Source organism: Barbatula barbatula (genome assembly GCF_947034865.1).
Source record: "Barbatula barbatula genome assembly, chromosome: 1".
NCBI lineage: Eukaryota > Metazoa > Chordata > Actinopteri > Cypriniformes > Nemacheilidae > Barbatula > Barbatula barbatula.
In genome coordinates, this window is record NC_136766.1 from 27,789,330 (window position 1) to 27,815,490 (window position 26,161).

Sequence of the window (26,161 nt, forward strand, 5' to 3'; positions counted from 1 at the left end):
GTATTTAGTTTTTGTAAAATAACATTAAATTATGTTGTAAAAATAAGTGTTGTGTTTTTGAAATATATTTATATTTTTTGTTATATTATATTTATTATATTTTATGTACATATGTATTTTATGTTAGATGCACAATTTGCTAAATAAGGATAATAGAAACAAATAAATCCAGGAACACCTGTTGGACAGTGTAATATGTGACTCCCAAATGTCCGTGGATTGGATGCTTTACAGTCTCGGAACACATGTTCACAAGGTGGTTTCAGTCTACTTTTAGACTGGTTACATATTGAAATAGCCTACCTCGTGAAGTCTATCCTCAATTACAGTAATTTAATTCCATTAAAATGATTATATTTACAAGATTGTCCCTATGTGCATTCATATACGAATTTAAAAACCTATAACTTTATTATACGAATTAATCAGATTATATAAATTCCCATCTAAACCACACGTTAATGCGATATGTAAAAAGAGGGAACGAGTGCACAGATAGTAAGCTTTCACTTTTTGAGATGGGGACTAAGTTTCAAAAGTTGTAGAAAACATACTTGGGCATTCAATAGTTTTATTATGTTTACCTAATGCCGTTTGTCACAGAAACACCGTCTGACCGTGCTTAAAAATCTTGTGACAAATGTTAGGGAGTCAAAAATAATATTAGCATTTAGGTCCATACAGTGGTTTAAGTCTACGGAAAGATTTTATACATGTCTCAAAGTTCAGTTTATACACTTCACTTGCAGTATGAATTTGAACTGCGCGTGGACAGCTCAAGCTCCGCCCACTAGGTCCAGCGAGCGGAACTGGAGCTCTGCTCCACCCCCTTGGCTCTGCAGCGAGTACCTTGGATTTCTTTATCGAAAGAACTGCGAAGAGGAGATGGGCGTGACAGCTGTGCGATAGTGAAAACACTCTTCTCTAGGATTCAGATGCGCGCTGTGTTCGGAGTAACTGATGACATCCGAGTGTGGCGATGCAAACCACAAGACGCGATGAGTGTACCAGGCGATTTAACACTACGAGCGATGAATTAATAACACAACGTACTATTTTAAGGCCACACGGGGATTGACAAGCCAAGTATATTCAAGGCAGTGGTCTTTAACATCATCAGGTATGTAATAGAATAGTTCAATTGACAATCGACTTTATTTTACCCGTATTTATTGCTTTGTTAGGACTGTTAAATATTGTATTCTATGTTATAATTACAGAGTTGTATCCCTATATCAATGCTCTATGTGGACGCTTGACATATTCTGTAGTTGGTTAATTATTTTTATGCAGTGGAATCCCTTGGGTAGTATAGGCCAAATAGGCTAAAATGGCTCAGTGTAACATTATAAACAATCTCAGTTATATGATTAATCATATGGCATACAACAGTAGCGATGAATACCAAATAGGACGTAGATTATATAAATGTTATGTAATGCCTTTTTCAGACAATGTGTAACGACGTATTACATTGAAATGGGGATCATACAAACGTTTGTGACAACTGCATCATGTTAACACACGTTAATGAAATGCACCCCGACTGCATATTCAATATTTTATTAGTGAATGTTTTTTTAATAATCGAATTAGAATCTTCAAATTTGGTTTGAGTGAGACGCAACCCGCTGCAATAAGTGATCTGAGCACGGTAAACGGCTCATCCTATTTCGAGTAAAATAACATAACACGAGCATTTTCTGCCTACCGATGCTTAAAATGACATATAATGTGGACATAACGGACATTGTATGTATCGATTGTATAGCTTGTGCTCCTGTTTACAAGAAGTAACAAAACACCTTAAATCCATTAGTGATGTAAAAGGTGTTGATGAGGAATCGTCAACACCTGGCCTATCTTAAAGATTTCATTTTCAAAAGTGGTGTGTTTTTTCTAATTTGCTGCAATTCTAATAATTTGTCGGGAGTATTTCAATAAAAGTAGCATTTCATTAAATATCAAGGCGCTTCAATGTTATAAATTAATGTAATAATAATTATTGTACATTTTACGTTGATCTGTTTATATTTACATTTTGAATTGCCTTCTGGGTCATTTATATACAGAATTCATTGAAATTTATATATGTAATTTTTTATGCTCAATTATTCTAAGTAAGATCAGAAAGCGTGTAATTTATAGAGCTTCTGTTGAGTTACGTATCTGCCCCTGAAGGTCAGCATCATGTTTTAGAATCACAGTGCCTCTAAAGGGGAGAACTTCTCGCACTTTCTCTCATTCCCTCCATGTGGTGGCTGCAGCACTTTCCTTTATTCAGCCAAACAGGAGCAATGGGGTCAGACAGCACTAGACACATTTTATCATCAGCCACACAGACACACCTGCTGCAGAGAACAGTTTTATAGCACACTGTAAACAACATTGTACAGTCAGTGGACAACACTGTGTTTTTAGTTTATAAATTAATTTAGCTCAAACTGTATGATGCAGACTGCAGTCTTGAGACTAATGCTTTTCTTTACATCTGCTAAAATACAATGCAAGAGACTACATGACATTAAAGGGTAACTCCAACAAAAAATAAAAATTCTGCCATTTATTACTCACCCTCAAGTAGTTTGACATCTGTATGACCTCCATTTTTCCCACATGTAATGTAAATATGTATTACTTAATATGACTACATTGGTTATGTCCAACTCAAACTGTATATTGTTCTATGTACAATGAAACTTAATAAAGTTCATGAATAAATAAATTAATAAATACAAATTAAGTGATAAAGGTAATAAACAATTAATTTAGATGTGCAGCCATTCCTATCCAAATCTGTTCCGAGCAGGGTTCGAATGGCTGATCAGTCTGACTTTGACATGAAGTCATCACAAGTGTCCTATACACCTTTTTTGGTACCGTTGCCATGTTGAATCATAATATCGGAGCAAAATGCTGTGACCAGAACCACACCTGCATTACATCTACATGATGTAGACTAAACCATTTATTTTACATTTACATTTAGTCATTTAGCAGACGTTTTATCCAAAGTGACTTAGAGAGAGTTCAGGAAGCAATAAGCGATATGTCATACAGGAGCAATAATACAATAGGTGCTAATACAAAGTTACTAGGTTCAACAAAAGCCAGATCAATACCTGTTGAGGGAAACATATAATTTGTCAAGTTTTCACAGAAAAACTATAAGTAGTTTTTTTATGTTGCGGGAGATGTGAATGACCGGACTGAGTGTTTCACCAGGAATGAGTTGTGAAGGGGAGTGTAGGATAGTGTGGAAGTATGCCGGCTCAGATCCAGTGATAGTCCTGTAGGCAAGCATTAGTGACTTGAATCTACGGGCTTCAACCGGTAGCCAGTGGAGGGAGACAAAAAGGGATGTCACATGAGCCCTCTGCAGGACTCTGGCTCACAGTATTAACACATTGCAAACCTTGTTAGCAAATTCTACAATCTGAAATAGTAAACAATATCATTGAATCTCAAGTCAAACCCCATTCTGTCAGTCTCGACACAACGTCGAGAGACCGACAGAAAGGGAACCAAGCTTAATTTTTATTTGTTTCTTTAGTTGAGTAACGTGAGAACGAAAAGATAAGTGTGTCATCAATAATGATGCCACGGTATTTGTACTCCGTTATTAATTCAATCACATTACCATGTAAAGTCTGCCAAGGGGTAAGTTCATTTGAAATAGCTAATGATCTGATGAAAAGTAGATACTTGAGCCTCATAAACCCCTAATATACTGTAGATGGATAAGACAGACTCTCTCTCTCTCTCTCTCTCTCTCTCTCTCTCTCTCTCTCTCTCTCTTTCTCTCTCTCTTTCTCTCGCTCTATCACTCTCTCTCTCTCTCTCTCTCTGAGTGCATTCTGGGAGTGAGTGTTACCTATTTTTACACTTCTACACTTTCTATTAGTTTTGTTTTTACAAGTGTGTGATGAATTGCGATGAAGCTTTCCCGTAGCCCAGTGGTAAGAGCATGGTGTTAACAACGGCGAGGTTGTGAGTTTGATGCCAGGGGATTGCACATACTCATAAACAAATGTATAGGATAATGCAATGTAAGGATAAAATCGCTTTGGATTAAAGCGTCTGCTAAATGTAAATGACTTGACTTGGCTTCGCCATAGTTTAGTCCACATAGGGCAGCGTTTTGCTGGTTGGCAATGGCGTCGGCTCAAAGTTTGGAGCAACTTTCATGCAGGCACAGCATCACGATTGTGCCTGCGATGAATTGCTCAGTCAAAGATTATGCGTTAGCTGTTGGAGAATCTGTCGTTTATGATAGTATAGCATCTGCTTCCCAAATGAAAAGTGATGTGGTTATTTTCTTAGACTCAATAGAAAAGGTAAACAGTGTGGTTCAAAGTGGAGTTGTTATTCGAGATTCCAGACTATTTTTTTTGCAGCTAACGCAACCTGCAAGAAAGACAATTCTGTCCAATGTTCCCGCTTTCATTAAAGATGAACTGTTGATAACAGTGCTGCCTAGACATGGCAAGATAATGTCCCAAATGAAAAAGATACCGTTTGGTTGCAAGTCACCTTTACTTAAACATGTTGTGTGATTGAGGTTGATTTTAATCTGCATTAATGGATAACAGCAGTATTTATCGGACAAGTGTACACTAACAGTATTAGTCTATAAGCTCAAGTGGTAAGGACAATGTGAGAGAAAATACATGCAAAGATGTTTAAATGTCACTACTTAAGTATGGGTGGGCATTTGTCAATAATAGTTTTGTGTGTGTTTGTGCACGCAAGCCCTGCCTCCGCAACAGAAAACAGATACAGAGATTACAGAGGCAAAATGTTTATGACATTTATAAGAGAAGAAACACGCATCTACACGCGAAAATATAGTACATCATCAAAATCACAGAGGTCATATTTATATTTAGCCGATAAAGTAAATCTCACAAAGTGTTTAACATAAAGCCAGCATATATGAGTCTGTGGAGACTCTATCGGCACACACTTCTTAATATTGCTAAGAGACAAAGTTTGTCAAACCACTATTTTTTCTGGTCCACTTTAAAACATCCGCCTTTACTGAAATTATTCGTAATTGCGATGATAGTGTTTGTAATGCTTTTGACAGAAAATTTAAAGAATAATGAAGGGTTTGTTGAAGTGATAACTCTGTTACACTCTGTTGAAGTGTTATACTTCTGTCAGCTTGCTTTATGATTCAGTGTTGTTTGGTTACCACGTGACAATCAACCGAGTTCTTGTGCATTTGTCCTCAGGGTTTCCCCCACACATCAGGATTTCTGATCGTAAATATTCAACATGTTGAATATTTAAGATTCGCGATCGAGCAATTAAGAATCAATAGAAAAACTATTGTTAATTGTTATCGGCAGGTACTGCCCACCTTAGTTATCGAAATCTAGTTACAAGGAGGGTTACAATTCAATTCAATTTTTATTTATACAGCGCTTTTCACAAATTTCATTGTTGCGAAGCAGCTTTACATATATATATTGTTGATTTTAATCTGCATTAATGGATAACAGTAGTATTTAACCGACAAGTGTACGCTAACAGTAGTAGTCTATAAGCTCAAGTGGTATATATATATATATATATATATATATATATATATATATATATATATTTTATCATAATAAAAAACATTTTCAAATTAATAAAAATAATACTAGGGGAAAAATTCAAGAGTATATACGGTATTACATCCAGCGTTATGGATGTGACATTTTATTAAATTATAAATTGTCAGAGAATGTATATATTATCAATATATTGAATCATCTGTTCAAACATCAGTCTATGCACAAGCTTTCCATTGAAAAAAGTTAATTATGGATGTGAAAACACGTTTTTGAGCGACAACATACTTTATAGGATCCTAAACAGGACATTTCCTTAAAATTTTAATAAAAAATCTTTAAGCTTGTGCAAATTATTTGAGTTTTTATTTTAAATGCTTCAATTAACAATTACAATCTACTAATTTAAAATACCCGGGTGGTGGACAATTTCTAGTTAGATTTGGATGTGAGTATACTAATGTTGCGTCTGAATACGCCTATTTACCTACTATGTAGTATGAGAGAACAGTACTTTAACAAAGTAATATGTATTCATAAAAAAGTTGGTGAGAAATTCCCAGATGGCTTACTGGTTACGCCCAGATTCTGAAGCACTCAGCGTCGGATACACGAGATACTTTTATATCCCTTGAGCTCACGGGACAGAATACCACGCACAGCCTGCAAAACAGTCTCAGCCAACTTTCATGTACAATTAAACATGATGTTAATTATTGTAAAGCTAATGTAACATTAACATTGACCTTGCTTTATTCTTACATTTACGCATTTGGCAGACGCTTTTATCCAAGCGACTTTGCATTATCCTATACATTTGTTTCTAAGTATGTGCAATGCCCTGGGCAGGGGCGTTTCCAGCCCTGAAGGACATCCGGGGCTTAGCAATGACGTATACGTTCGTCTGACATATGCGATGTCGGAGGCGTGGTCGGCTGTCAGTGCCAAACGCTTATAACCGGGATCCCGATCAGCACGAGCGATCGCATCAGACCTAATCAAAGCAACACCGTGCTCTCCTTAAGCATCCACTTCATGCAGCAGTCGGCATCAGAGAAAACACCCTCTCCACGAAAAGGAGTTTTTTTGTTTGTTTTCCCGCTCTAGCAAGCCTAGAACCAATTATAACGGCTGCGCTGTGCATGTTCAGTGTTTTCTTATACATTAGAATCGTAAATTTAAAGGACGATTAAATAAAATGATGCAGACCAAATAAAAATGCGGCACACTGCTTATGAGTTGCGTGACAACAAAGTTTCACATTTCAAATGAAAAGCTTTCAATTTGAAAGCTTCCGGCAAAGTGCGGGACAGATGGTCCCCCTTTGGTAATAGTAAGCGGGTTTTTGATTTACACACTGTTTAATGTTTGATGATGATCACATTATTTTATATTTGACTGAGTGAGAAATATTCTATGAATTGGTTCAGCTTCTTCTCCTGTTTATTTATTTTATTAGTTTATTTGACAGGGACTGTGCACAGTTTAAGCCCTGAAGCAGAGTTAGCTGTACAGCTAATTTACATCTGTGGTCCCTGGGTAAGGACGATAGTGTGTTTTATCCGGAGGAGATTCGGTACTAGAAGATGCCAGTAAAAGTGCTAACATATAACGTTAGCCTATGGTAGTAAAAACTAGCTAGTTAAACAAATAGGCCTACAGTGAAACCCAGCCAGATGATGATCTTCAGACTTTAAGGATAAAAAAATTAATTCTAAACCCCTGATTTCTTTCAGAAAAATCCCCAGTCTCGTTTTTTTCATTTTTCTTCAATTTTTTCTTTCCTGCTCACTGACTGTCTCAGTTGTTAACTCGAACTCTTGCGGTTGTTGACTGTTCTAGCTCCTCCCCTTTCTGTTGCATATTCAACAGAGAGGTAGAAACGGAGTAGCCCATAGGCTACCGACATTAAAGAAATGTATTCTATAGGCTAGATTATTTTCTAGGTCTATTTTTACAGGCTTCATGCAGTATATGCAAAGCCAAAGCGCAATGAAATAAAGCAACTTGTGATTTCGGGGGCTATTGTCCAGTTACATATTTGCTCAGTGACAGTCTTTACATTCAGGGCTTGACTCAAAACATTCGGGCCTGAAGCCCAGGCAAAATCGTCTGGCGCCGCCCCTGCCCCTGGGATCAAACCCACGACCTTGGTATTACTAGTGCCAAGCTCAAACCACTAAGCTACAGGAACTGCTTCTTAAATTGACTGTGTTTTATATTGTGCATAGTTTTAATTCCATTTCCATTTACGCATTTAGCAGACGCTTTTATCCAAAGCGACTTACAAAGAGTTCAGGGAGCAATAAGCGACATGTCTTACAGGAGCAATAGGTGCTAATACAAAGTTACTAGTTTTAACAAAAGCTAGACCACTACCTGTTGAGAGAAAGAGAGGAAAGGGGTTAGTTTTTTTCATTTGTCTGTCAAATATTCACAGAAGAGATGGGTTTTAAGTAGTTTTGTGAAGGGGTGTGAGAGATTGGTTGACCGAGCATCCGATACCCAGCTTCCTAGTTAGGAAGAATGTTCCACCAGGAAGGAGTTGTGAAGGAGAATGAGCGGGAAAGCGATTTACTGCCCTTATGAGAAGGCAATACAAGTTTGCAGAACGCAGGGTTCTCGAAGGGGTGTAGGAGTGTGTGAAATTATGCCGGTGCATATTCCTGTAGGCAAGCATCAGTAATCAACAGAGCAGACGATTAAATCTCTCACACTAGCAACTAAAATAAATGTTTCGCCTTCAGAATGCAAGAATTTCCATGGTTAAGGTACAAAACAGTAACGATAATGAAATGTATTGTATGCAGTGTGAAGCTAATGCAGGAAACAACATTTTCAACAGGGTGTTTAAACTTCAAGCACTCTACAATTGCATTAAGCACTCAAAAAATACTGCAAAGCATAAAACTGTCACACATAACGTTACATTACTTTTCATTTCGAGCCGTTAAGACTTAATTAATAACTTTTTGCTGTGTTGATGTGTTCTCTTCAGTTTTTTTTCTTTTGGCATTCTTGTTATTGCAGTTTATTGAATAAAAGTATATGTTAAAAATCAAACCTCGCTCTGACACACTCTCTCCCTGTGTACTCCACTCACCCACTTATTGTACGCTCTCACACCACTGCAGAGGCTGCGGAGAGGATTGTGGGAAAGAGGAGAGTTAAAAGGAGAAAGGCAATTAAAGATGAGAAAAAAAAACGTAAAAGCAGACCAGAGGAAGTTGTAATCTGTTCTCATCAATTTGCATATAAATAACTCAACAGTGTGCTCTACTGATACCGATGTCAGATTAAATTGACAATCACACTCTACACGTCATGATGGCAAAATTACACCACAATATATATATTTGTCTTGTCTGCTCACCACCGAGCTAATGAGAAGGATTACATACAATTGGAAAGTGTAAAGTTGTGTTATTTATAAGCAAATAGATGAGAAGGGGTTGAAACTAAGGAAAGACAGATATAAAGGAGAAGTACTTGCACCGTAGGAGTTGACTCTTTTAATAAAGTATAACCTGATGAATTATTGATAAGAACAGTTAGACTAGTCAGAGACACCGCTTGTCAATTTATTACAGCCAGTTGTCCCTTTGGCAGAAGTCGTATAGATTGCTGTACTTTAAAATATGCAATTTCAAAATGTTCCATATTCTCTTTACCAGCCTTCTATATGCCTCTGTTCCTGTTAATCGCCATCAAATATCTCTCCCGTTCCCTCCTTCCTCCCCAGGTTGTGGGCTGATTAGAAACTGCGTGGCACAGAGCAGGCAATCCATCAACCTGCCAAATCCTAGCATACACACACACTATATATTTTCTTCTGCATGTAAGAGTGCTGTGTATTTCTAGTAATCTTCCGTTTTCGATAATCTGCTGTTTTATATACCGTACACTACTGTTACACCACACTATATCAGTTGCAAATCTTCTTCCCTTTTCCTTGCTTTTCTTTATCTGACTGTACCTCCCTGCTCCTCTCCTCCATCACCTGCCCCACCTTTCTGTTTCTATTTTTGTCCTCTCTTACTCTTTTCTCTCCTTCCCTCCCTCTCCTAGCTCACCCACCCTTCTTCCTTCAATCCACCTCTTACCACTGCAATCTCACAGTCATGCAGTGCCATAATAGTGCAGTGATTGGCTCATATGGTGAAGTTGTGCAAAGACAGGGCTTTGCATATGGGATTGATTGATTATGCTAAATTGATTTGGGAAGATGTATGTGCATGAATTAAGGATTTGGGAAGATGGATGTGCATGTATTTTAAAATCATTTTTTTTGTAAATTGTTTAATGTGGTCTCAAATGTTTTTTTCAAATTATTATTTACAGTAAATGGACGTCAATATATGAATATAGTATTTTATTGCGTTATACTGTACTTGTGGTTCAAATGAGTAGATCAAAATAAGGCTAGATTGAGATATATAGTTGTGGAAAAATATTAAGACCATTTCTAAAGCACCTTTTCAGTTTTACTGAATATAAAGGTATGTGTTGAGTAAAATTATAATTTTTGTTTTATTCTGTGAACTACTAGCAATATTTCTCCCAAATTTCAAATAAAAGTATTGTTTTTATTTGCATTTATGTGGAAATTTTTTTTTAATTGTAGACAGGTCAAAATAACAGAAACGATGCTCTGTATTTTTTCACACCTCAAATACTGCAAAGAAAAAAGTTTGTGTTCAAATTTTAAGCAATACAACAGTAATATTTGTACATGTATTTAGAAAAGGAACAGGTGGATCGGATGCTGGTAAAGATCATATTGTTTTCATTTCAGTTATATTTTCACTTATTAGCCCGAATCACACAGCTTAAAGTATACATTTTCTCTGTGGCTACAGCGGTTTTACATTAATATGCCAAAGGAGAATTGGCTCCTCCCGGTTAAGTCTGGTCTCCCAAGGGTTTTTCTCCACATTTATACATACAGTATTTATAATTATAGTGGTGTTTTGGTTCCTTGCCACTATCGCCACTGGCTTACTCACTGGGAGACATTGCATTTAATATCTGAAATGCGCATTTGACTTTAAAGGCCCTCTAATTTAGCCCTTTTACAACATGCAATATAAATCTTAGGAGTCTACAGAAGGTGTCTGGGAATTTTTTGTCTTTAAACCAAACTTTTAGGTCTTTAGCTGGTAACTTTCAAATCATGTCTGGCTAGCGCACGGAGAGTAGGCAGTCTTTTGTGGCTGCTCGAACACCTTCAACCACATGAACGTCTACACCACAAAAACGAACCGGTCAAATGCATCATATCTATTGGAGTTTATTGGGGTTTAAAAAAAAATGAATGGGTGGATTTTTAGCACTCTAGGGTGGTTCGCTACACACACTCCTGACAAACAGATATGTTCAAACAACAATCTTTCTTATTTTCTGGATTAGGGGGGCTTTAATATACATTATTGGTATTGTTGCAAATTGTTGTGGATATTGTAATTTAAGGTTTTTAGTACTGACAAAATATATTAAATAATAATATAGTTGAATTAAATAATATACTTCAATTGAACAATTGGCAGTTTCTCCATTGAACATACAGTGCTGTGAAAAAGTATTTGCCCCTTCCTATATTTGCATATTTGTCACACTAAAATTATTCAGATCATCTAACACATTTTTATATTAGACAAAGTAAATTCAAAATACAGTTTTTAAATGATGATTTCATTTATTATAGGAATAAAGCTATCCAAATTTACCTGGCCCTATGCAAAAAAGTATTTGTCCCCTAAACCTTGTCTATTGCCACCATTTTAGTCTTGACTTTGAAAACCACTCCAAAAACTTTATGTTGTTTCTTGAGCCATCCCGATGTGGATTTGCTGGTATGTTTCAGATCATTGTCCTGCTACATAACTCAAGTGCTTTTCACAAACTGATGACTGGACATTGTCCTTCAGAATTTTCTGGAAGAGTGCAAAATTCATGGTTCCATCAATTATAGCACGTTGTCCAGATCCTGAAGCTGCAAACAAGTCTTTGACCATCACACTACCATCACCATGTTTGACTGTTGGTATGATGTTGTTTTCATAAAATGCAGTTTTATTTTATTTTTGCCAAATGAACGAGACACACCTTTCAAGAGGTTCAACTTTTGTCGTAATATTTTCCCAGATATTGGGAATCATCAAGATGTTTTTTAGGGCAAATGTGAGCTGAACGATTGCGTTCTTGTTGGTCAGCAGTGTATTTCATCTTGGAACTCTACCATGGATGACATATTTACACAGTTTCTTTCTTATTGTCGAATCATGAACACTGACCTTTACTTAGGCAAGAGAGGACTGCAGTTCTTAAGGTGTTGTTCTAGGTTCTTTAATGACCACCTAGATGAATCATTGATGCAGACATTTTGGTAGGCAGGCCACTCCTGGGAAGGTTCACCATAGTTACAAGTTTTCTTTGTTTGCTCTCACCATGGTTCCCCTGAGTCACAAAGCCTTAAAAGGGGCTTTGTAACAATGACATGTGGGAAATAATTAGTTTTCATCTGTTCTTGGATTTCCTTAGATCACAGCATGACGTGTTGCTTCTTTTAGCTTACCTCACTTTTCATACAGGTTCTAATTAAGTAATTTCTTGATTCAACAGGTCTGACAGTAATCATTCCTTGTTGTGGCTGATAGAATTGAACTGAATTACTCGTTTATTCATGATTTTACAATGGGGGGGCAATTACTTTTTTTCACATAAGGCCAGGTATGTTCGAATAGCTTTTTTCCTTTGATAAATCATCAAATCATCAAATTAAATCATAATTAAAAAATTGCATTCTGTATTATCACTGTCTAATATTATAATTTTTGCGATGATCTGAATCATTTGAATGTGACAAAAATGCAATAAAAGAAAAAATCAGTAAGGTGGGGAAATACTTTTTCATAGCACTGTAGTATTTATTTCAGTTAAGTTTCATCAATGTATATTGCATAGAGAAAAACTTGCAATAATACAATGTATTTTAATACCATATACTGTCTTTATTTGATCTTTTCATTTACTACTGATATTGTTATTATTTTTTTATTCCTTTGATTATGATCCATGTAATGCTGCTTCGCAGCATTGAAAATTGTGAACATGTAATTTAATTTCCTAGATAAAATTGGTGAGCACAGTTCAGTGTGTGAGAAAACAATGTGATGTGTTGTCATCATCAACAACAACATCTTTCTTATTTTCCCCCTTACAGCTGTTTTGGTGGAAATGGTTTTGGAAGGGAGCTCTGAAGCTCTTTGCCCTTCCCCATCTTTAGAGCTGCGGCCATCTTGCAATAAAAGCCAGCCATCGCCTACTCTTGGCTCAGGATCCCAGTCCCATAATGCCCTCAGCCCTGAGGACAAGGAGCCCATCAAGTACGGGGAGCTGATTGTACTGGGGTAAGTGAACATCCCCAGCAGACTGAAATATTTTAATATAAAAAAAGGTGGTTAATTTATTTTCAATAAGAAGCGTCTAAGTATAGATATTTCTTTAAATAGCATGTAATCACAGCTTTGTCAGGTTTAAGGGGTAGAAAGAAGATTCTGGATCAATAAGTGACAGCATTTGTGAGGTCAGAGAGAGCTTTGTTGATTTCCACACCTGTACGCCCCAGAAATTTGTAGATTAAGTCTCATATTTCATAAAAAATATGCTCTTTGCTTAGAATTAAATAAATACAAAAAATGTCTGGAACAATGATATAACTGTAAATCTATTGCTGAAAGGCATTTGAAGTTGCAAAAATACATGAAAAAAGCTCACCTTGTGCTAAAAACACCCTTTCGTACATACACAAAGGTTAGTCTCTCAGTCCACGGACTGTTGGCTGAACATCTGATGCATAACAATAAAACGAAAACAAAATGTGATTGGTTTTTTTACCTGTCAGTCATATGGCTTCTTGGGCAGTCTTTGGCCATTCAGAGCTACAAAGGTTCCGGCGAGATTACACACCCACAATGTCACATTGGCACTGTAATTTGTAAACTTCTTTAATCTATAAAAATACACACACTCAATCCTGCCAAATATCAAAACTATGCAGTGCTTTCAACCACATGATTTTTATTTAAGGCTTCAGACAAGCAGAAAATATATTTAGAGTTTGTAAAATACACTAATGTCTATGGAAGTTGCAAGAACAATCCAATCAAATATCGTTTGACAGATCTGTTTATTCATATCAGATTCACAGAGTGTAAGCAACTGTAAAGCTATCTATTCTTCTCCCAGTTTACCAGGCACTTAGATTTGTATATTTTGAGAGAAGTGGATGAATTCACATTCTGTAAATACAACAGATCCTATTCTCTGAACCACGATACCAAAGAAACATGATGGCACCCACATATAGCTGAACAAACGTGATCATTATAAAAGTGTTTAAACAAACAAAACACATTCACATACATATATTTGACAATGGGAATTTCAGATATTATATTACATAGTTATGATGTTTGTGAATATTTGAAAAAATTTGTGTTTCTGCGGTGCATCAAAAGATAAGTAGTGCCACGTCGCGACTGAAATATTAAAGTGATACGTTCTAACAGTTACCATGAAAAATTAACACCGGGGGGTTATTCTGAAAAGTTTAAACTTATATGCGAAAGGGTTAATCTTAACAGCAGCTGTTTCGTACATTTAAGTTGAATGCAAACGTTCAGTGGGAGTTCAAGTGTAAAATAACTCCAAAATAAAGATGAGTTTAATTTACATCTTTACTCTGGGATAAATCAATTCCACATTATCTGGCATAAATTTTTATTCTGGTGTACCTGAGGCTGGATTTCCTTACTTACCAATAGATTTCAGCTGCAGATGTAAAGCACTTAATTTGACTGACAATAAAGCTGTAAACAAATCACACAGGTGTGAAACAGAGAAGGAAAACAAATGTTTCTAGTGCCAGGAGGGCCAAAGGGGGATAGAATTGAACCCTTGTTTTATACACAGTGAGAGAATCCGAGAGGACATAGTCTATTTTATATTGAAAGCGAGCATCCAGACTACTGATTGTTGTCTGGATGAATTCAAACATTTGCTCCCTTATTGACATGCTAAAAGAGCTGCGTCAGCCATTTTGTGAATAGTAGTTTGATATTTGACCTGTGTTTCCCTCTCCTTATCTTGGGTTCTAGGTGAAAGAGTCCCCTGTGTGTGTGTGTGTGTGTGTGTCTGTGTGTGTCTGTGTGTGTCTGTGTGTGTGTGTGTGTAGTTTTGTGTGTGGGTGTGGCTGAATCTGTGTCTGTCTTCTGTGTTTTCACCTTTTTTGTTTTGACTTGCATAACCTTATATGTTTTGCTTATACTCAATATTCTTGTACAGCTGCTTTGTAACAAAGAACATTGTAAGATAAATAATGTTGACTTGACAACTGATGGAGAGTTAGATTTATTGCCATTTCAGTTTTTTATGTACATGCCATTGATCTTATGTGAAAGCAAGCTATGCTTGCCTTTTTAATAATAATAATAATTAATTAACAATAATCTGTCCTCAATGTGTCATCTCTGTCAAAATGAGTCAGCTTGCGTGTTCTAATTAAAGCAATAAATGTGTTGGATCAATTTATTTAAAGCTAAACTTTGCTAAGCATAAATCGTACTCTTGTGGTCTTTGTTACATGCAGGCATAATGGTTCGCTAGCGAGTGGGGACAAGGGCCGCAGGAGGAGTCGACTAGCCCTTTACAAAAGACCCAAAGCCAATGGTGTCAAACCCGATGTTATCCACAATGTCTCCACACCTCTGGTGTCGAAGGTGACAGCTTTAACTTTACAGAGGTGCTACAGTGAAAGTTGTTTAAGCATAGTTTTAGTTGTGAGTTCACAGTAAGAATTTATATCATGAGAGAGAATAGCTGGATGTTGTGAAATACTACAAAGATAATAAACTTTTTCAGAATGTCTTCTATTGTGTTCTGCTGAAGAAAGAAAGTCATACAGGTTTGAAATGACAAGAGGGTGAGTAAATAATTGAATTTTTGTGTGAACTATCACTTTTAATAGCCAGCCACCGTGTGTCACCCTCTGATTGCCCCGTTGAGATTTATTCTGAATCGGCTGGCTGTGAAGTATCCCTTACTTCAGAAGACAAAATACTTTTGTCTCAAACTGCTTTATTCTGGCTTCCGAAAAATGTCCTTTTAAAATATGTTTTTACATACCTGTCCTTATGACCCACCCACCATGTTGTGAGAGATAACACAGCAATCTGCTTCAGCTTTGCTGAAATATTACATAAGATTAGGGATTTAATAAAGGAATACAATCTTAAATTAATGAACAGGTGCGACAGGGCCTGTTAATTAAAGATATGTGTATGTTTGCAGGCCCTAAGCAACAAAAGCCAGCACAGCATTTCCTTCACATTGTCCAGAAGTCACTCTGTTATTGTGGAATATACACATGATCCCAACACAGACATGTTTCAGGTAAAAAGAAAGATCTATCATATAATCACCATTTATTTCATTACAGTTTAGTTTTTGCTTTTGTGGATGAGTAATACATTCCTATATTTCTGTCTTTCAAGATTGGCCGTTCCACGGAGAGCATGATAGACTTTGTAGTGACAGACACAACAAGTAGTGGTGGTGGAGGGCAGGGAGGAGCCAACGGAGAGGGAGGACAGTCAGCACAAAGCACGATCTCACGCTACGCTTGCCGCATCATGTGTGAGCGTAGCGCACCATACACTGCGAGGATATATGCTGCAGGCTTTGATTCTTCCAAAAACATCTTTCTTGGGGTGAGTCATAACTGCATTTTTGAATGCAAGATCACTGTCAACACATAGAAACTTACATCAGAACTGAGCAGTGATACAGAGAAGCGGGAACATAATTTTCATACTGATTTGTTTGTTTTGCATTATATTCATTTAACCATCAAGTTCCCAGAACTAAAAGTAGAATGCTGGGGAAAATGTAAATTGTTGGGTCTTGGACGCGTTTTGGGATCAGTTTTTATCAGTAGCCCCAGAAATGACAACCCCATCCCATTAACTTCGCTGAAGAACAGATGCATCCAATGACATGATGAAATTATACTGTATATTATGGTGTAATTTTGCCATCATGACGTGAAAGGCACTACGTATATATACAATAATACGTATTTACGTGGTTTATTATTTCATTAGCACAATTTGAGCACATAAATCGACCCAACTCCACCCCTAAACCAAACAGTTTGTGTATTATAGAATATAAAACAACCTATAACAGGCAGATACGGTTAGATGCTATTTATTCCAAAAGTGCAATTATTCGGAGTGTTTCGAGGCCGGAGAACAGACCCTAAAGCGATCCCCTTCCCCGTCCGCTGTAAAATCTCCGACCTGGCTGTGCACAGATTCAAAGTTGCTGTCAGAATGGGGACTGCAGCATGCATTCCCAGAGTGTGATCGTCATCAGTGATTTAAACTACTGTGCTCGCTCAATGATATCGTAACAGCTATAGAAGAACGGCCGAGGCCGGTGACAATGAGTGTCAGCTGCGCGTTGCACTGGTCTCGCATCTCTCACGGAGGAGCTCCGGGAGCATAAAAGGATGAGCTACAGGAGGGTACGACGAGAGAGGACCAATTATGTTGGCTTTTATTATGTTTGTATGGCTGGCAGTCGACCGTGAGGGAGTTAACGTTGGTTTTGATGGGTTATTTTGTGTTTATTTTATTTAAAGTTGTTAAAGGTTCACCAGTTCTCGCCTCCTTTCTTCCTTTTATTGAACCATGATAAAACGTCTTTATCAAATCATTCAGTTTTAGAAATGCAAAGAACCGAACGCATCTTGTCATTATGACAGGTAAACGACTTAAAGCGGCTAAAGGATTGGCTTATTGCATGCAAAGTTTAACTTTGCTGTTTTGTATTACACAGAATCGGAAAGCGTAAAGTCAAGTTACTTATACACAGATCAAGGAAATCAGGTTGGAAACTATTATGTACTGTATATTTGAGAAATTTCATCACATATACATAAGTCAGTAAAGCTTTATTATCCTAAATTCGTTGCTAGCCGACACTGAAGGCTGCAACGTCTGAATCGCCATCCGCCCGCAGTGCAGGCAGGATGTATCCACGAAGGCTGCCACATCGTGTCGGACCCCCGACACCATGTCCGACCAGGTCCTCGATGAGTGTGTTGCACCCAAGAGAGCAGCGGGCAATGCCACGCTGAGGAAATTAGCTCTTTTAGAAAAACACCTCTGGAACTGCCGAGACGCCCAGGGAAAGTCACTCCGCTGCACCGCGTCATAGAATCCGGTTATACACAACGTCGTTGAGTTATGATAGTCAGTGTGTATACTATATAATCCTGTGGCCTAGTGGTTAGAGCGTTGGGCTTGTGATCAGAAGGTTGCCTACTTGTAATTCGCTTTGGATAAAAGCGTATGTAAAATGTAAATGTACATAAGTTATAAACAACTAAAGAATTAAAGATTCATAAAAGAGTAAGATTCCCTCTTGATATGATTTATTTCTAGGAGCGAGCTGCTAAATGGAGGACATCTGATGGTTTAATGGATGGACTAACAACCAACGGGGTGCTGGTGATGCATCCAGTGGGGGAGTTTGTATCTGAACCCGCTCCAGGGGTGTGGAGAGAGATCTCAGTATGTGGGAATGTTTTTGCTCTTCGAGAGACAAGGTCTGCCCAGCAAAGAGGAAAACTGGTGAGAAATAGCTCCACACTTAATCAGGGATGCAAACTCATCAGGGGTAAAAAAAAGGTGACCATGATGCCAATGATCCCCCCAATGCTATGCATACATATATTACAAATATTATAACAAATTTAATTTTATATAATTCAGTGAACATAATCAGAATGGTCTATGGTATGCTAAAGGTGTCTAGGATAGACAACCACATGTAGAGTTCATTTGCAAAACCATATAACTCTGTTTTTATAAATTTTCATAAATCATGTTTTTTATTGTGTTACTAATCTGTATTAATTGAGTTATTATCATTTAAACAAAACAACACAACTGTTTAAATTATATTACTTGGAATGCAAAATAAAAAAACATGGATTATGAAAATTTATAAAAACTGAGTTAAGTGTTTTTATGAAAGAGCTCTCCACATTTGCTCAGTTTACTTCACACAACACAGGATACCTGTTACCATAGTGACCTATTTAAATTTAAAAACGGCACATTTATTTTTTAAAAAAGAGGTTGCCTTGAAACAACAACATTAGGTTGTATACTATTTGCAATGTTGTACTAAAGACCGAACACAACACTCACGTGCAAACAGTATTTTACACAAGATATCTGGCGTTGCATTGTGGCGTCTATGGAAGCTTGTAGAGGTAGACTATAGCATTGAACTGTAGCACGGCTATTGTGTAGATAGATCGGCTGTGCAAAACTTAGCACAGTTACATGGAGTGACATGACAAAAAACTAGTTGTCCAGTATGGTTCCTTTTACACATCAGGGCTTCTCCGTAAATGCGGTGATTGCGGTTGTCACAGTGTGTTAACGCACTTACCCCATATTATGTTTCTTAGGTCGGCACCATTCCTTGCAAGGCAAAGAAACCAGCGCGCCTTTACTTGTTACGCAGTGACGGTTGTGTTGAAGTAAGTGAGAAATGTGCAGGTGCTGCGCATTTTGACTACATCTAATATTGATTCATGAGTATATGCGCTCAATCTTAGTGTGCAGCATTTAAAACATTACTCTCAAATTGGCAAGTGATTTAACATCCTTACCACAACATCTGGACATGGTTCTCATAATTTCATTTACCGCAAGTCCGCGACCCCGTCCAAAGACTCACAGACCCCCCTCACCCCCATTTTTGAAAACTCACCGGATCTAGATGAATCACAATAATGACCCATTTTGCATCCAAAACGGCAAATTTCACCAAAAAAGTTTGCATCCCTGCTTAACAAATGTAAAGAAATTAAGTTTGCGTTGCATTTATAGTTGCCAAATCACATCGCTGATCATTTGCATAAGTCTGAACCCGCACAAGTCTGAATTCATATAAGAGTGTGGTGAAGAGGTGATGAGATTAGAATTTTTTTTATTGTGCATAAACAGCGATTGACTCTTTTAACTGTATTGCAGCTGTTAAAAAAAGGCAAATGCACATTAACTGAAGCAGTACAGAGTGGCCATTAATGTTTACATTCCTTAATGTGTGTTTTTTTCCTTCACAGGTAGAAAATGAGTCGAACATGCTTCAAGATGGTTCTCTTATCGACCTTTGTGGGGCAACTCTGCTTTGGCGGACACCCAGCGGTCTTCGTCACACCCCGACTCTAAAACAGCTAGAGTCCCTTCGTCAAGAACTGAATGCCGCCCGTCCCCAGTGCCCTGTTGGCTTCAACACGCTTGCCTTTCCAAGCCTCGCCCAACGTGCCACTATTGACAAGAAACAGCCCTGGGTCTATATGAACTGCGGCCATGTGCATGGCTACCACAACTGGGGGTTTCGTAAGGAGAAAGTTGGATCCTCTGCCTTGGCACTAATCGGGGCTGGTGGGACAGCTCCAGCCACTACCGGAGATCGTGAATGCCCCATGTGCAGGGGGGTGGGCCCCTACGTACCTCTCTGGCTTGGGTGTGAAGGGGGACTTTACCTGGATGCGGGGCCCCCGACACATGCTTTCTGCCCCTGTGGTCACGTGTGCTCAGAAAAGACAGTGCAAGGCTGGAGTCAAATTCCATTGCCGCATGGAACTCATGCTTTTCATGCAGCTTGTCCTTTCTGTGGAACATGGCTGACTGGAGAACAAGGCCACATCAAACTTATCTTCCAAGGGCCAGTCGACTGAGTTGGATTAACTGCCATTCAGACTTTGAGACAGGATTTCTAAGAAATGTGCACAATATGGAAAACGAACACTAGTAAAAAAAGAGCTAGTAAAAAGGCAGAAGTAAAAGAGAATATTCTTTGTGATGCAGAATGTGTAAAAAAGTCAAATGCAATAAAAGCGGTAAAACAACATTAATTGTGATTTGTGCGTAACAGCTTTACGCAGGAGATGGATATGTGAATGGTAATTGCATACATTTGTTTATGTAACACAAGGCCACATATCACATTGGGGAAATCGAAAGTCTCTGTCAAGTAAAGTTTTATTACTCGCAAGACAAATTCAAAGTCCCAAGTATAAATAGTTGCAGGAAAAAAATAAGAACCACTCCAGTTTTTTCTTTAATCAACATATAGTATTGTGACCGTTTACAGTACAGTGTCTGTTGAATTCCATAGTGACCCAACAGCAATATGACAGACTTGAGAGAATGCTATGATGCCTGGAAGTTGCAAAAAAGGCTTATTCCATTTTATATTATTTTTGTAACTGATCCTAAATACTTGTAAAAACATTGATAGCACTTTATTTTACAGTACGTGTATTTTCTTGGTACATATGGTAAATATGGTGTACTTACAGACAAATGTGTATTAACACATGGTACTTACTTTTGAGAATGTACTTGGTAATTACAAGGGACCATTATTGTACATACCAATTGTATATATGTGGTAATTGGTTTGTAGCTCAAGGTAATATTGGGCACTTGTAGTATGTTTATGTACATAACTGTACTTACAGTTGTATATACACTCACCTAAAGGATTATTAGGAACACCATACTAATACTGTGTTGGACCCCCTTTCGCCGAACTGCCTTAATTCTACATGGCATTGATTCAACAAGGTGCTGAAAGCATTCTTTAGAAATGTTGGCCTATATTTATAAGATAGCATCTTGCAGTTGATGGTGATTTGTTGGATGCACATCCAGGGCACGTAGCTCCCGTTCCACCACATCCCAAAGATGCTCTATTGGGTTGAGATCTGGTGACTGTGGGTGCCATTTTAGTACAGTGAACTCATTGTCATGTTCAAGAAACCAATTTGAAATTATTCGAGCTTTGTGACATGGTGCATTATCCTGCTGGAAGTAGCCATCAGAGGATGGGTACATGATGGTCATAAAGGGATGGACATGGTCAGAAACGATGCTCAGGTAGGCCGTGGCATTTAAACGATGCCCAAATGGCACTAAGGGGCCTAAAGTGTGCCAAGAAAATATCCCCCACACCATAACACCACCACCAGCAGCCTGCACAGTGGTAACAAGGCATGATGGATCCATGTTCTCATTCTGTTTACGTCAAATTCTGACTCTACCATCTGAATGTCTCAACAGAAATCGAGTCTCATCAGACCAGGCTACATTTTTTCCAGTCTTAAACTGTCCAATTTTGTTGAGCTCGTGCAAATTGTAGCCTCTTTTTCCTATTTGTAGTTATGAGTGGTACCCGGTGGGGTCTTCTGCTGTTGTCTAGTGGTTTAGCTGTGGCCTGGTGGTTAGAGCATTGGGCTTGTGATCAGAAGGTTGCCGGTTTGAAATCTCAGTGCCAGCAGGTCGTGACTGAAGTGCCCTTGAGCAAGGCACCTTACCCCTGATTGCTCTGCAGTAATGTGCCACTGTAAAAAACTACTTGTAATTCGCTTTGGATAAAAGCGTCTGCCAAATGAATAAATGTAAATGTTGTAGCCCATCGGCCTCAAGGTTGTGCGTGTTGTGGCTTCACAAATGCTTTGCTGCATACCTCGTTTGTAAAGAGTGGGTATTTCAGTCAAAGTTGCGCTTCTCTAATAACTAATAAGAAATGAATATAATATATAACTTATATATACACTAAATACAAAAATAATAAAGAATAAAAAGTAAAATACAACACAAAATGTCTGTACTCTCAAGAAGAATTTAATCATCTTTAGAATACACACACACACACAAACACACAAATCTACTAAGAGGGGACGGTCGCTGTATACTGACCAAGTATACAGCGACCCGTGTTTTTGTTCATTTCGAAGAAACATAGGTGACAAAACATGCCAAGTGGGGACCTTCAACCCTGACCTATCCAACACTGACCTATCCACCTATTTATCCAACAGGGGCCCTCCCTAGCCTAAAAAGGGTGCGAAACAAAGTAAAACCAACTCCTTAAATATAATGTAACTTTATTGTATACACATTTCAGCATTTGATAAATGTTCTGAAACTCCCAAACACTAAATAATTGATCTACTTAATATTGTATTCCCTTAAAATACTGATTGACATTAATGACAGGAGTCACAGCAGCAGGTTTAAGAATGCAGCCCCTTAAAGAGCTGCTGCTCTACACAGATCTGCTCAAAACTCTTTGCATTCATTTAGAATTCAATTTAACATGTTGAATTCTGTGACAAATGGGCTTTCTGGCGTAGTTGTGTGTGTTTTTGTTCATTCAAGCAGGAAATAGAACTTAATAACTGTTACACCAGACTGGACCGCTGTCGCATTGCACGTTGTACCGCATCCCACAGCTAGAAGCTGTCTATCTACACTGAACAGATCAAAGCAAAGTTCTCAAATCACACTTAAATGGTTTAAAGGCCTTAACATGAATTAGATTGTGATTATATAATGTAACGCTAGACAAAGGATGACCAAACAAACGGATGGTGTGTTAATTGCGTTACACATTTTATACCGTATACTCTCTCTCGTTCACTGCAACAGGACTAGGCACGCACAGGCAGCAGGGCAGACTGGATAGAGAACAGATCTGAAGCCACAAACACAGCTGGGCTAAACTAAGATAGAATAAATAAACTAAGACTCTGTGAGAACTGAACAGCATTCCATAACAATGTCACAATAATTTGGCAAAGAAACTGCGGGTACAGCAGAGTAAACACAGAGTAGTACAGACAATGGTAAGAGAGAACAGATGAGAGATAATTTTGCGCTAACGCCAATGGGGATAGGGAACGGCCTAGTCTAATTTACTAAATTAAGAAAATCAAACCCGGCTCATGACAGCACCCCTCCCCTGACAAGCGCCTCCAGGAGCTCCCGAGGTAGAAGACTGACGAGAGTGAAGGAAGTCTTTAATGAGCGAGTGGTCCAGGATGTCCCGGGCTGGGATCCAACTTCTCTCTTCCGGACAGTACTCCTCCCAAACCATGCAGCTGGGGTCTTCTCACCCTATAAACAGAAGAGCCAGCGGAGTAACAAAGAGGCCAGTGATAGCAAAGTCTATTCAGAATTCAGCACTGCCATTCGGCAGACGAAATGCGGATGCCTCCCAAATGCTTGGCTCCGGCCACGAAAAGGGTTTGAAAGTGGTAGCGGCAGCGAATGAAGGGGCTTGCGGGGGAACGTCGTCATAGCCCCGAGTGGTGGCAGAGCTCAAACTATTTTTTTGACCAGCTGGTTAAGGCGGGACTGAACCTCACGAGAGTAGATCTCATCCTTGAAAGCGGCATAGAGTCCCTCCAGAAATGACAGATGGGGTTCCCATTGAAAACACCACGGCGCTGTGCCGCATTACAATCTCTAGCGAAGCTGACTGGCCTGGGCGTGTCACACGTGAGCGCGAAATTCTAACCATCCAGTGGAGAGGTAGGGGGTCCCTTTCTTGAAAAGGTGGGAAGCCCCTGCCCATTTCAGGCAAAAAGCCGCCCAAGTACCATAAGGCCACTGGGGAAGCGCTATTTCCACACTGAGGAAATGCGCTACAGAGACCTCTTCCTACCGTAGGGAGGAGTTTTTGTGGAGACACCAACATGGGCTTGCCGGTAGGGGATAGTTTTTGGGAATAGCCCAACCTGCAGCTCTGCAGATGTCTGCCATTAAGGCGCCCTGAGCCAGTGTCTCTGTTTGGTGTGTGATTTGTGTGGCCCGCAGGGACTTTGTACCCTGTTGACTCCACAGGAGGAGGCGTCGGGCGAGTTGTGTTAACTGTCGCGAGCAAATGCCACCCTGGTGGTTGATATACGCCCCACAGCAGTTGTGCTGTCTGACTGGATCAGCACTTGCTTGTCCTGCACAAGAGGTTGCAGCCTCTTCAGTGCAAGCAGCACAGACAACAACTCCAGGCAGTTGATATCGCAGCCGGGGCTCTTTGCACACTCCGCTCCAACCCTGCAGGGAGGCCTCTGTCTTCACCATGACATCCCTTAAAACCTGCCCAAGAGGGACCCCTGTCCGTAAAAAGGTAATTGAAGACCAGGAGTACCCCAGGAGCCTCTGAAATAGTTTCAGGGGACCGCTGGCTGCTGCTTGAAGAGCTTGACAGAGTCGAGTTCCATATTGAGAAAGAGGATGCTCTTTTCCCAGTTGAACCATAATCCCAAACGGTCTAGGTGCCGGAGCACCAGGTCCCTGTGTGTACACAGCAGATCACGCGATTGTGAGAGAACAGCGAGATATGCCAGACTGTAGAAATTTGCTCTTTTAGAAATTAAACACCTCTTGAACTGTCGAGACGCCCAGGGGAAATTCCATTCACCAATTTCATTCGCCTTTTCAAAACTAGTCAGAAGATGATAGGTTCTCAAGTCAAACCCCATCTGTCGGATCGTCACAACATCGAGAGACCGACAGAAAGGGAACAAGGCAGTCTGCAATTCCAGCCGGTGCAGGCTGGTGCAGAGCTGGAAGGAACTCAGGAGGCAAAGGCAGTCCCTCTAGTGTGCAGACCAGCAGCATGGGACAGACGCGTGGAGTGAAGCGAGCGTAAATCCTGGTGAGCAGACGCGCTCTCGTTCACTGCGTCAGGACTAGGTACGCACAAGGAGCAGGGCATCTCTTTTCTATCCATTAAAAAAAATCCTTAGACATACTAAGTAGGCTATATGTTACCAGTTTAACTGCGCTTATGCTTTTCTTTGTCCTTATGTTGTTCCAATTGCTTCCATTGTTTACCTCATTTTCACAGTCGCTTTGGATAAAAGCATCTGCTAAATGACTAATTGTAAATATATATACTGTGTTTCAAATGTGACCTTCAGTTTGACTAAAAGTTTGTCTTCATTTAAACATAAATATTTGGGAAAATATGACAAAGAGAGAGAAAGAGAGTCATCAGACGTAATATAAACCATTGTAATAGCCAATGAAAATATAAGCCCTTCTTGCCGCTCATAAAGGATTTGGCCGTTGACAGGTGCTCTGTTATGATAATAACATGAATAAGACATTGTTTGCAAATCGGAGATCTGAAACTGTTCAGCTGCAAAAAAAGTCCTGGTTTAAGCTACCTGTCTGACATAGCTTGCTAAGGAAACAATAAAACTACATATCTCCTAACAATAAAACCTGATATCAATTGTAATCAATCAAATTTTGCTTCTTCAGGCTAAAAACTTTATTTCAGGTTCTCTAGTTTCTGCACCTGCATCATAGTTGGGTGTCTCACAAGCCTCTGTACAGCATCATGTGCATGTCTTCAGTAAATCTCTTAACATAATGTATGTATGTGTGCACAGTGATATAAGTATTGTATAATTGTCATTATTCTTAATGTTCTTAATGTAGTCTTATAGTTATTTTTTACTGTTATTATATTTAAATCAGCATACTTTAAGTGCAGTACTGCAAATATATCTATGACACAAAATATTGTAGAACTGAAATATCTTTTTATATAAAAAGATTTTGATAATAATAGTTTGTATTTGTGGGTGGGGATGTTTTCATGAAAATATTAGATGAAAAATGCTAAAATCAGTCCTTAAATAGACTGGTTTTGGG

General features: G+C 38.7%; 1 protein-coding gene across 3 annotated transcripts; it reads left to right on the forward strand.

Annotated features, from left to right (window-relative positions):
• Window positions 1–862: 862 nt before the first annotated feature.
• peli3 (pellino E3 ubiquitin protein ligase family member 3) lies at window positions 863–20,549 on the forward strand. Of its 3 annotated transcripts, none has more exons than XM_079471392.1 (8): window positions 863–1,120; window positions 12,784–12,970; window positions 15,211–15,340; window positions 15,912–16,013; window positions 16,115–16,330; window positions 18,071–18,259; window positions 19,108–19,179; window positions 19,768–20,549. In XM_079471392.1, exons 2-8 carry the CDS (start codon window positions 12,798–12,800, stop codon window positions 20,383–20,385), a joined length of 1,500 nt encoding a protein of 499 aa, XP_079327518.1. In that variant the 5' UTR covers window positions 863–1,120; window positions 12,784–12,797; the 3' UTR covers window positions 20,386–20,549. The 3 variants fall into 3 exon arrangements, with proteins under 3 accessions (XP_079327518.1, XP_079327520.1, XP_079327519.1); XM_079471393.1 differs by lacking the exon at window positions 863–1,120 and adding an exon at window positions 12,183–12,290 and having other exon boundaries at window positions 19,768–20,546; XM_079471394.1 differs by lacking the exon at window positions 19,108–19,179.
• Window positions 20,550–26,161: the final 5,612 nt, after the last annotated feature.